The sequence below is a fragment of the Capra hircus genome, chromosome 8 (genome assembly GCF_001704415.2).
Source record: "Capra hircus breed San Clemente chromosome 8, ASM170441v1, whole genome shotgun sequence".
Classification (NCBI taxonomy): domain Eukaryota; kingdom Metazoa; phylum Chordata; class Mammalia; order Artiodactyla; family Bovidae; genus Capra; species Capra hircus.
This window is the reverse complement of record NC_030815.1, coordinates 84,021,282-84,033,605: the sequence shown is the minus strand read 5'-3', so window position 1 is coordinate 84,033,605 and position 12,324 is coordinate 84,021,282. Positions and strand designations below refer to the sequence as shown.

The 12,324-nt window shown below is 51.5% G+C and overlaps 1 protein-coding gene across 2 annotated transcripts in view; it reads left to right on the top strand.

Annotated features, from left to right (window-relative positions):
* BICD2 (BICD cargo adaptor 2) overlaps nt 1-12,054 on the top strand; it is a 55,380-nt gene extending 43,326 nt beyond the window's left edge. The window contains exons 3-8 of one of the 2 annotated variants that reach the window (XM_018052495.1): nt 2,137-2,289; nt 3,967-4,401; nt 5,036-6,043; nt 6,292-6,443; nt 8,062-8,272; nt 10,096-12,054. In XM_018052495.1, coding sequence (XP_017907984.1) covers nt 2,137-2,289; nt 3,967-4,401; nt 5,036-6,043; nt 6,292-6,443; nt 8,062-8,272; nt 10,096-10,101 — 1,965 coding nt within the window. In that variant the 3' untranslated portion in view covers nt 10,102-12,054. Of the gene's footprint in view, nt 1-2,136; nt 2,290-3,966; nt 4,402-5,035; nt 6,044-6,291; nt 6,444-8,061 lie in introns of both variants that reach the window. The other variant, XM_018052494.1, reaches the window with a different exon arrangement.

Here is a 12,324-nt window from a genome sequence, read left to right as displayed (position 1 = left end):
AAAACTGACCTTTTCCAGTCCTGTGGCCACTGCTGAGTTTCCCAAGTTTGCTGGCATATTGAGTGCCGCACTTTCACAGCATCGTCTTTCAGGATTTGAAACAGCTCAACTGGAATTCCATCACCTCCACTAGCTTTGTTCGTAGTGATGCTTTCTAAGGCCCACTTGACTTCACATTCCAGGATGACTGGCTCTAAGTGAGTGATTATACCATCGTGATTATTTGGGTCATGAAGATCTTTTTTGTGTAGTTCTTCTGTGTACTCTTGCCACCCCTTAATGTTTTCTGCTTCTGTTAGGTCCATACTATTTCTGTCCTTTTGAAGCCATCTTTGCATGAAATATTCCCTTGGTATCTCTAATTTTCTTGAAATCTCTTGTCTTTCCCATTCTGTTGTTTTCCTCTGTTTCTTTGCACTGATCACTGAAGGTTTTCTTATCTCTCCATGCTATTCTTTGGAACTCTGCATTCAAATGGGTATACCTTTCCTTTTCTCCTTTGCTTTTCACTTCTCTTTTCACTGCTATTTGTAAGGCCTCCACAGATGCCAGCGCTGCATGGCCACCGCTCCGCCTGCGCCCCATGTCATCTGTTGGGTACCTCCTTGGGTCACTTAATGAGGGGACTGCATTGGTCCATTTGCTGGAGATTTTGGTAGTAAGCATTTGTCAGGAGTACTTGATATATGTAATAACTTGTTCCCCTTTTTGTTGTGTTCTTCTTTTCTTATTGTTCCTATTTCATTTTATCAATCCAGCATTTTATCAATCCAGCATTGCTTTTCCATGTGTACCTGTGTGGAATCATGGAATCTTGTCTACAAAGTGTATGCATCAATGTGATCACAAGAAACCGCAGCACCAGCAGAGAAGCTGGTGAGAAGGACGGAGTGAGCTCTGGGGCCCAGTGGGTGATGGTGCTTCTAGCCAAGGGGTGGGCATTAGATCTTTGCAGGTATGTCGGGGAGGCTGCGTAGAATGTTGGGACCAAGAATGTGGGGAGAGAGGGAGAGTTCGCCTCGGAGACGATTCTGCCTCCGGGGACACCAACCCTGTCTCGAGGCAGTTTCTGTGGTTACAGCAGGTGTGGGGGCTGCAGCTAAACATCCTACAATGCATACAGTGACTCCAGAATGTTGGCCAAGGGACCCAGGTCCTGGCCTTTGGCACACAGTAGTAGCCGGTTGAGAATCCCCAACGGTCTTGATTGCACAGTTCATGCCAGGTCTGCACTTGCCTCTCCATGCATGTTTGAATCCCCCAGACAACTTGGAGGCAGGGACTTTTAAAATAGAATTATTGAGATAATTCATATCCCTTATAAATCACCCATTTGAAAATATGCAGTCAGTGGATTTTAGTATATTTACACGTTCATGCACCATCCCAAATCAATTTTAGAATATTTCATCAGTCCAAGAAGAAACCCCATTAACAGTCAGTCTCCTTCCCATCTTCCCCTTGCCCCTACTCCAGCAACCACCGATCTGCTCTTTCAGTCTCTGTGGGTTTGCTTATTCTCAATATTTAATTTAAGTGAAGTCATAAGGTACGTGAACACTAACACCTCTTTTACTCATATTGTTTTCAGGGTCCATTTGTGTTAGCATGTGTAGTAACATCCAGTTGTATAAATATACCGTATATTGTTTATCTCTTCAGTTGGTGGACATTTGGGTTGTTTCTGCCTTTGGTGTTATGAATGGTGTCTGAACATTTACTCACAAGATTTTGTGTGGACATGTGTTTCCTTTCTTTGGAGTGTGTGCTGAGGCCCACTGCTGGGTCAGCTTTAACTCCGTGCTGAACTGTTGAGTATCTGCAGACTGTTTCCACAGCAGTGTACCAGTTCATGCTACCAGCAGCACAGGACAGAGGAACTACTTTTAACCCCATTTTACATATGAAGAAACCAAGGTCAGAGCTGCTGAGACTCTATGCCATTCACCCCATACCACACAGCTCATGGTCCCAGCTCCTTGTCAGGTGGCTACATTGGACACCACGGCAAGCCTGGGATTCCAAGTTCTGGCTGTGTGGCTACCATGGTGAGCCTGGCTGCACTGAGCTCCTTCTGCCTGAGGAGTGGTGAGACCAACTAGAGCAGGCCTCTCACGTCCACCTTCTTCCTGGCAGATCAATCAGAACGTAGAGATACAACGTGGCCGCCTGCGGGATGACATCAAGGAGTACAAGTTCCGGGAGGCACGCCTGCTACAGGACTACTCGGAGTTGGAGGAGGAAAATATCAGCCTGCAGAAGCAGGTGTCTGTGCTGAGGCAGAATCAGGCAAGTATCTGGGCCGTGCAGGTGGGATAGGTAGGTTAGCTCTGGGCCATAGCCCTGGCCTAACCCTCACTTTGCTGTCTCCGTGGTCAGAAGACATTCCCTCCCTCCTTCCACACTCAGGCTGGGGGTTATATGTTCGAGGGTTTGGCAGCAGGGCCCAGCCCCTTCAAGACCAGAAAAACAAAGCCTCCAGCTGTATTGTTGGCTGGCAGTTGGACTAACCAAGGTGTTCCAGCCAGCAAAAGTGGGAGGAAGAATGGAGGTGATGAAGATGTGATACCAAAAGACCCCAGAGGCTGGGTGTCTGGCTCCATCTCATTTCAGATGCCAACAGGAGACCAGAGATGTCCGTATGCCCTCTGGAACCCTAGAGCTATCAGTGTACCCACTCCCACTGTACCGTGTTTTCTAGACTCCTTTGAACCCCATGTGGTCCTGGACCTTGGGGTGAAGCCCGGTGACCCTTGAGCAGTGTGGAGATGTCCAGGCTGTCATATGATGTTCTCAAGTAACATAAAAATGGGTGGGACGAGTAGGAACACTTCCACCTGGGACAGGTCAGGGACAGGAGGTCTCCTCTCCCCACCTGTGACAGGATGGGGACAGAAGGGTTGCCTCCACCTGTGAGAGGACAAGAGGGTCACTTCTACTTGGGACAGGACACCCAGGCCCTTCACGGCCTGCCCTTGTCATCTAACTGTCCAAGAACCACAGCTTCACAGGTTGGGGACTAGGGGGACCTTTATCCCAGAAATCCCCAAATTGGGGACCTGGATATTTAACTCCAGCATAAGGAAGTGTGGGCCCATATGTTTACACTGGTAGCAGAACTTCTGACCCTTGGAGCCGGAGGAAGTGGATCTCCTCCCAGGAACTCGGCAGACCCTCTGTGACACTGTGCTCATCTGTGGGTCAAGCATCCCAAGGAGTGGGAAACCAGACCATGAGTGGTACACGGTGGAGTCTGGCCTCTCCCTGGGGTTCCCCTACTCTAGTCCTCAGCCCATAGAGACCCTCATCGACCTGCCTGTGAGTGGTTTACTCCTCGTTTCTTGCACAAATATTGCAGAATAATACCAATTTTTTTTTAAGTTGCTCATAGACCCTGAGTACCCACACCAAGCTTCGGTTTCTGTCTGTTCTTTCCTTGTCCGCCTGCAAATACTGTTTCAGCATGTACAGCTTTGGGCTCCGCCTCCCCTACTTGTACCCGGGCCTCTCTCAGTCAGGGTGGTTGTGTACAGTGAAGGCACATCCCACTTCAGTGGGAGCGTTAGTTCCTTCATTTTGAAATGTGATTAGAAGTGATGGTCACATTGCACATCTAGATACATATTTTTTGTATCTTAAAAGTATTTAATCAACTCTTAGCAATAATGAAGAAGTTTTGTAGAATTTAAAGCCAGTTATCCTCGGTAGCATTTTAAGTCACCTAACAAGTTGGCAGTGTGGTGTGTTCTGAATTCCAGCAGAGGGCGTCTCTGGCGCTGAGCCTGTCGTGTGCTTTTGCACTGCTCATATGTGCACACATGTCCCAGGCGCGGGCTCAGCATTTCCCGTGTGCACCTCATGCCTGCAACCCTCTGCGTATCCATGTTCTCCCAGTTGTTCAGTCACCACGATGGTGCTTCTTCCCCATCCCGCGGGGATAGAAGAGTGCCGACTTTGCTTTTACAGGTGGAGTTTGAGGGGCTCAAGCATGAGATCAAGCGTTTGGAGGAGGAGACCGAATACCTCAACAGCCAGCTGGAGGACGCCATTCGGCTCAAGGAGATCTCGGAGCGGCAGCTGGAGGAGGCTCTGGAGACTCTGAAGACAGAGCGGGAGCAGAAGAACAGCCTGCGCAAGGAGCTGTCGCACTACATGAGCATCAATGACTCCCTCTACACCAGCCACCTGCATGTCTCCTTGGATGGCCTCAAGCTTGGTGACGACGCCGAGGCCCTGGCCAATGGCTTCGAGCATGGTGGCCTGGGCAAGGTGCCGCTGGACAACAAGACCTCCACGCCCACCAAGGACGGCCTCACCCCACCCCCTCCCAGCCTCGTTTCTGACCTGCTCAGTGAGCTCAACATCTCTGAGATCCAGAAGCTTAAGCAGCAGCTAATGCAGGTGAGCAGGTGGATGGTCCTGGGACCCCACCTTGTCAGGTTTGTGCCACAGCCCTGGGCCTTGGGCCCCCGTGCGCCATCCCCACCTCCACTGCTGTCCCCGATGGTGCTGGCCAGACCTGCTGTTCAGCAGGACAGTGCTTGCCTGACACTTTGTGAATTTTTAAAATGCTGTGCAGTCTTTTACTTACATTTCTTTTACATAGGTAATTCTGTACTGTTACCTAAGTGGAACTGCAGCATTATAGGTGGAAGGTGCCCAGAGAAATAGTTTTCTGGTTATGAGTTTGGGCACCACCAGAGGTTTAACACCTCTCTGAGGTCTCCACATATGGTTTCCCATGCGGTGTCCTTTAGACACGTCAGGGTTTCCTGCCCCAACAGAACAGAACCCCAGGCTCTGCATCACAGCCTCTTGGTTTGCTGCATGTCTCTAAGGAGGGACTCACTTGGCCCCACAAACAGCTGGGCAGGGGGAGGAGCCATCATGGCCCCACACATGACACCTCAACCCAGATTTATCACAGAGAGCTCAGCAGGGTGATGAATGTGGTACGGACAGGGTCTTCATGGGACTGACCAGGGGTTCTCTGAGGGCAGAGGGCTGTTGACGGTCCCTTTCTCTGCCTTTGCAGGTGGAGCGGGAGAAGGTGGGCTTGCTGGCAACACTGCAGGACACACAGAAGCAGCTGGAGCAGGCGCGAGGGGCCCTGTCCGAGCAGCACGCAGAGGTGAGCCGCCTCACAGAGAACCTGAGTGCTCTGCGACGCCTGCAGGCCAGCAAGGAGCGGCGGACCGCGCTGGACAGCGAGAAGGAGCGAGACAGCCACGAAGACGGTGACTACTACGAGGTGGACATCAACGGGCCTGAGATCTTGGCCTGCAAGTACCGTGTGGCCGTGGCAGAGGCGGGTGACCTCCGGGAGCAGCTGAAGGCCCTGCGCAGTGCACACGAGGCCAGTGAGGCCCAGCACGCCGAGGAGAAGGGCCGGCATGAGGCCGAGAGCCAGGCGCTCACTGAGAAGGTCTCCCTGTTGGAGAAAGCCAGTTGCCAGGACCGTGAGCTTCTGGCGCGGCTGCAGGCAGAGCTGAAGAAGGTGAGCGATGTTGCCGGCGAGACACAAGGCAGCTTGAGCGTGGCCCAGGATGAGCTGGTGACCTTCAGCGAGGAACTGGCCAATCTCTACCACCATGTATGCATGTGCAACAATGAGACACCCACGCGTGTGGTGCTAGACTACTACCGTGAGGGCCCGGCTGGCACTGGCAGCTGCAGCCCTGAGACCCGTGAGCGCCGCTCACCTGTCCTGCCCAAGGGCCCACCCCCCGCAGAGGGTAGGGCCAGGGACAGCAGCCCCTCGCCTGGCTCCTCTCTGCCCTCACCCCTGAGTGACCCACGCCGAGAGCCCATGAACATCTACAACCTGATTGCCATCATCCGCGATCAGATCAGGCACCTGCAGGCAGCCGTGGACCGCACCACAGAGCTGTCACGGCAGCGCCTGGCCTCACAGGAGCTGGGCCCAGCTGCCGACAAGGACCGGGAGGCACTCATGGAGGAGATCCTGAAGCTGAAGTCGCTGCTCAGCACCAAGCGGGAGCAGATCACCACCCTGCGCACGGTGCTCAAGGCCAATAAGCAGGTGTGCATGGTGCTCGGGTCCAGCAGTGGGTGGGTAGGTGGGTGGGGGCTTTCTCAGCCTCCCTGGCTTCCCATCTTGTCCTGTCCCAGCTCGAAGAAAAGATGGGAGAAAACCTCACCTCAGTGCTGTGGGGAGGGGCTGGGTCTCGGGCCCAGGGCTGGTTGGGGCCTTGATCTGTGGTGCTCACCAAGGCAGCGGACCCCTCCTGACACCTCGTCTGCCTGTCTTTTACAACTCTGACCCCCCAGACGGCAGAGGTGGCCCTTGCCAACCTAAAGAGCAAGTACGAGAACGAGAAGGCGATGGTGACTGAGACCATGATGAAGCTGCGCAACGAGCTCAAGGCCCTCAAGGAGGACGCGGCCACCTTCTCCTCGCTGCGTGCTATGTTTGCTACCAGGTACGGCTCACTGTTGTCGCTGCTCGGCAGCCCGGGAACCTGGCCCTGTGGGAAATTTCCATTTCTGCTATTTGTGAGAACCCAGGGGCCCAAGTTTTGTCTCCGCTTGGTGGAAAATGAGGAAGTTGGAAGCAAAAGGCTATGAGGGTGGGTCCTTAGTGGCCAGGCTGGAGGCTTGAGCTTTGAAGGAGAAGCAGGCAAGTAGGCAAGCCACTGATAACAAATGAGGAGCTTGCTTTCGAGAACTTGGTGGAAAGTTCGTATATTTTAGAAGAAAGGTTCCCCTCCGAGCAGTGGTGAGGTCATAGTGCTCCCACTCCGACCCTACCAGTTGGAGTTTGTTGGGGGTGGTGGGCAGCATCTTTGTTTAGGCCAGTCCTGTGGCCAGCAACCCCGGGCAAGTGCGGAGCTGGAGGCTGCTTTGGGGCCTGGTTCTGGGTGTCTCCCTATTCAGAGAGGCTTGGTGCCATCTGCTGGCCACAGTCAGTCAAGCACCAGGGGCGTTCTCTGGAGACGCCTGGTGTGTCCTCAGGGCTGGGGGGCTGAGACTCCTGGTTAAATAGGTTGGAACTGAGCTCAGGGTCTGCTTCGCCTGTGTCAAGGTGCTGGGCACTCCCTGCATTGCAGCGATGTGGGAGGAGGGGGACAAAGCTCCCTCCTTCTGGGCAAAGTGTTTGGGAAAGATTTTAGTTAGTCCTGTAGCACATGGTATGTTGACCTTTGCTCCCATAACTTATGTTATTTAAAATTGTGACTTCTCAGATGGAGCCAAGATGGCAAACCTCTGGGCAAAGGTTGAAACTTGCTGATGGTCCTTGGCCTTGGTGGATGGGGGTGTAGGGTGGGTGTGCCCACTACCACCTCTCAGCCACTCCCTCCCTCAGGGGCAGACCAGAGTGGGCATTTCTCGCCCAGATCCTTACCCAGGTAGAGGGCCCGTGTCAATTGGCAGATGCTCAAATGGGGCTGTTTATGGCACCCACGTGTGCTTTTCCTAGGCCCTAGTTGGCTGTTTGTCCCAGACTTACTAAGCACCTGCTGTGTGCCTGGGCTATTCCAAGAACAAACAGATTCCTGTCCTCGGGTTTATCCCCACATCCTGAGAGCCAAGTGACATCACACCCCTAACTTGCTCCCCTGGGCCAGCTGGAGGTCTTCAAGGGCACCATCCACTGCCTCCTTTAGTGAAAACCGGCTTTAGAGAATCCCTCTTGGAGAAAACCAAACCTCAGAAAGGCACATCCTCTTCATTTGTAGCTCAGTAAGCTGATGAATATAATCATAGTCTCCTCACTTGGAGCTTGGCTTCCCAGGTTGCACTGGTGGTAAAGAACCCTCCTGCCAACGCAGGAGACTTAAGAGACGCTAGTTCGATCCCTGGGTCGGAAAGATCCCCCTGGAGGAGGGCATGGCAACCCACTCCTGTATTCTTACCTGGAGAATCCCTTGGACGGAGGAGCCTGATGGGCTATAGTCCATAGGGCCGCACAGAGTTGGACACAACTGAAACTACTTAGCACGCCTGCACCTGGAGCTCTCAGCATGGGGACCATGGTCACGTGCTCTGCTGGCTCTCCCAGGTCCTTCAGCCACGGCTCTGCCTCTTGCCTCCCCACAGATGTGACGAATACATCACACAGTTGGATGAGATGCAGCGGCAGCTAGCAGCTGCCGAGGATGAGAAGAAGACACTCAACTCACTGCTGCGCATGGCCATCCAGCAGAAGCTGGCACTGACCCAGCGGCTGGAGCTGCTCGAGCTGGACCACGAGCAGACCCGGAGGGGCCGCGCCAAGGCCACCTCCAAGGCCAAGCCTGGCCCCCCGAGTGTAAGTCATACCTGCGCCTGTGCTAGTGACAGGGCTGAGGGTGCTGGGCTTGCTGCCCAGGTGCTCTGTGGCGAGAAGTATAACATTTACTGCGATTAGGGCCGCAAGGTCACACGCTGCAGCTAACCTGCCGCACGTCACCTGTCGCTTCACCTCAACTAACCTGGCAGCAGCGGGACTGTGGTGCTAGGCTGGTCTTAACCGTGACTAATGCACAGAGGGAAGAATTTAGCAGAGGCAGCCTGCCACTCCACCTGGACGCTGCAAGCTTTGTGTCTGTTTCTCATCCCTCGGGACCACCCTTCACAGCAGCTGCTCTCTTGGTTGGATGGTCAAGGTGGGGTTGGAGCCACACGTCCTTGCAAAAATGTGGCTCTTCAGGGCCCAGTTGCTGTTGGCTCCCACTGGGAGGGGCAGAACTTGCATTGAAACTTGCATGTTCCCTGCATGTGTCTAATGCAGTTATACTGTCCCAGCATCCAGAAACCAGTGTTAAAGGTTCCAGCCTGAGTCCCAGGTGCAGTCTTGGAAGACACTCTGCACTTGGCAGATTACGAAGTCAGTGCAGCATCTCGTTGCAGTTTATATTCGGGACAGAGTTACAGAATTCCTTCCCCTCAACAGAGGAAAGAGCAGCCCCACATGCTCCAGCCCAGGGACCAGTCACGCCCAAGAGGCACAGGCATGGCTGGCCACAGCCCAGACCAGAGCTCAGCAGTCTCAGCTTCTCTCTCTGAGATGTGTATGCTTGTGTGGTGGCCTGCAAGGTGACAAATTGGTGGGCCAAAGGCTTGGGTCTTTTCCAATAAGAAAAACTCCCAAGTGCCTGGCTAGATTTGTGTCCTCACAGGAAGCCCATCTTTTTGAACTTAACGGTGTCCCCATCTTTCAAGTGGATTTTTTCACCCTCTGCCCATTATCAGGCCTTCCTCCCACAGGGCTTCAGACTCCAAGAAACAGGGCTATGGAAACCCCTAAGCTGAGTCTGAGTCACCAGCAGACCAGGCTGAACAGTGGGACTCGGTCCCACAGCTATAGCTGAAGCCCTGCCTGGTGTGGGAAAGGAGCTTTGTGTGGAGACAGGGCAAGTTTCAGGATTCACAGTAGGAGGAATATGGTTCTTGATCGTCAGTGCAGTTGCCGGGGTGGTAACAGACCAGAAAGGCAGTCATAGGACTTCCCCCGTTCTCAGGAGCTGCATCCACACCAGAGCTTTGGCAGCTGGATTTCTCTCAGTGTTTCTCTCCCTGTCATCCATGGGGCCACCGGCCATGAGGCTGCAGACCATGAATAGCTCCTTGCTTTTCTGTCTGTGGCCAGGAGGGGGAGTTTGCATTTCCCCTGCACACCTCTGTCTGCCCCATTCCGCTCTTTCCCTTAGGTCCCAGGCATGTCTCAGTTCCCACCAGATGCCAGTATTTGTTTTCCAAACTGCCGGATTGAAGATACACAGGATAGACCACACCTGTCCCTTCTGTGTGCCTGTCTTTAGCTCCAGGCTGCTTTGCAGAGGGGATGTCAGGTCTTGATGCTTCTCCCACTTGAGAAGATGTCAGGCCATCTGCCCTCTGCAAGCTGGACTCCCAGGGGCATGACTGCCTGCTGGCCCCGCATACTGCTTCTGCCTTCTCGCCGAATCTGGCACACAGCTTCTCCATACTTGTAAACGGTTTTCATGAGGCACGCGGGGACAGCGGCCCCCCTAACACATGCAGGTCTTCTCTGCTGCCAACTAACACACCCATGCCCTCACAGCTCGGTGAGAGCTTAGTTGTCTGACAGGTGACCAGTTCTAACGCTGTCTTGTTTTCTCCCATTTTCAGCTGTAGAGTAGCTGCTGGGAGGACTCGGCCGCCGGCCCTGTCACACTGCAGCCCCCTCCCTTCCTCTCCCATGGGCCCACGCAGAGGAAGGAAGGGCAGCCTAAAAGTCCACTTAGAAACGTTTTTGGATATGCCACTGCAATTCTTTTCAAAATAGCATTCCCCAAGTTTTTAATGGCAGAGGAAATAAAAGCTTTAATGTTGAGAATACCGCCAGCTGCTGCTTGGAAAGGCCTTTGTACAGGCGCTGAAGAACCTGCTTGGACAGCGACCACCAGGCTTGCTTAGGAACCCTCTAGAAACACTCACCACTGGGGTCTCCCTATTAGAGATACTCCTTTTTTACCCAATCAATCTGTGCACTTTTGATATTTTGATATTATATTTGCTTCCTTAACCCCTGGCATAGAGATGGTCTCAGGTGCCGTAGTCTGTCTTGTGGTCCTGTAGCTCCCAACAGTGTGTTGGTCTGATATCAGCACATGGCACAGATGTGTCCTCCTAGCGTGTAGCTCTAGACGGTTTAGGTGAAGGCTTCAACCCGGGAAGGAGCCCGGCTAAATGTATCCACACTGTGGTTCGGCAGCCTTTTAGATTATACGGCATTGTGGTTCATGTTTGAAATTACAGATTTTAAATGCCATGTTCATTAAGAAATCCAGGGTATTCCGATTCTGGGGTTTTTCATATTGTTATTATTATTATTCTTAGGAATAGTTCAGTGTAACAAGAAGAAAACTTGACCTTTGCTCTGGTTAAACAGTAAAAGGCACTTGAAAACAAAAAGATAAATTATTGAATGAGTAGTATTACCTACAGATTCCAGAATTTTCTGGGTTTTAGGACATTGTGAAGCATGACTGATTAACAGAATTTTATACAACTGTACCAGTGAAATTCCAAATTGGAATTGTTTTGTTACTCTGGTTGTTGTGCCAAATTGTGGTACACTTAGAAAATCCTACAGTCTTCGATTTTTAGGGTGTTCTATTTCAGCGCCTTTTCGTTAGTAATCATTGCCAGTAGTGCCTTCATCAGTTGAGGGAGGTGGCCCAGCATAGTCTATTCTCTAAAACAGACAGTAAAGAGCTATTCGGAAATGTTGAAGGCTGGTATGGACCAGTTGGTGTGAATAGGCACACACCTTTGAACCTAAATCTGGGCATCTTCATTGAGGGAAAGAAAACAGCAATTGTGCAAAATTCTGTTAGTCAGTGATTCTTTACTGTGTAGATCCTTGCAAATTCAGGGGCTGAAAAAACGAAAGTGAATACAAACCTTGAGTGTGCTTTGGGAACCAAATGGACTTTATGGGACAAGCTAAGCAAGCTATGTGAACAACACGCCACGTTTGTGAAGAGTGGGGTAGGTGGCAGGGGAGCCGGCACTGTCGGCCCCATGCATTGGGGTGAGGGTTAGCCATAGTATTCTTTGCAAATGTGAGAAAGAGACATTATATATTCTCTTGCTTGGTGTAACTAATCACTGTTAATTTCAGGAAACAGAAGTCACTGAAGCTCCTTAGCAAACCAGATTTTTGTCCTGTCCTGATTTGCTAAGTGAGGTTGTGCAAATGGTCAAATTGGTACTAGAGGAGGAGGAATGAGAAAAAGTGTCTTCTCCAAAATACAGGACAAATTATAATAATATAAGTAGCAAGAATGAAAGAATTCTGTTTCCTGGAATAAGCATTTTTATTCCTAGTTGTAGGGACCCCTATTTTTACCTTCTCTTACAGTGTTGATTCATAAGAAATAATGTTACATTTACAAAAACTTCATCTGTATGGGGTATTTATTTGCAATGATGTCTGAGTACTGTATTTTTCTGTGCATTACCTTAGTGTCAGAATGTTGTCTTTATTTTAAGATCATATGCATGTTCTCTTGCCAAGGATCTTTTACACAGACCCAAACAAACAAAAATGCCTTCAGATTTTGAGAAAATGAGGCACTGCACGGAAAAGGAATAGGAAGGGGAAATCAGTCACCAGTTGGGACACAGACCTATGGCACAAGCGTCTGTAAAGCCAGTGCATATAGGAACAGTGGGCCTGGGTAAAGGGTCATTTTGGCAGGACCAATAAATAAAAAATAATAAAAAGACAAAGCACAAGACTTGTTCTTTGTGGCTGCTCTGACCCCTGCTCCAGGTGACTGTGCATGCAGCAGTGCGCTGTAATTCTAGCACCTAAAACAAGAAAACTAGGGCCGGCAGTAGCCCTGGTGA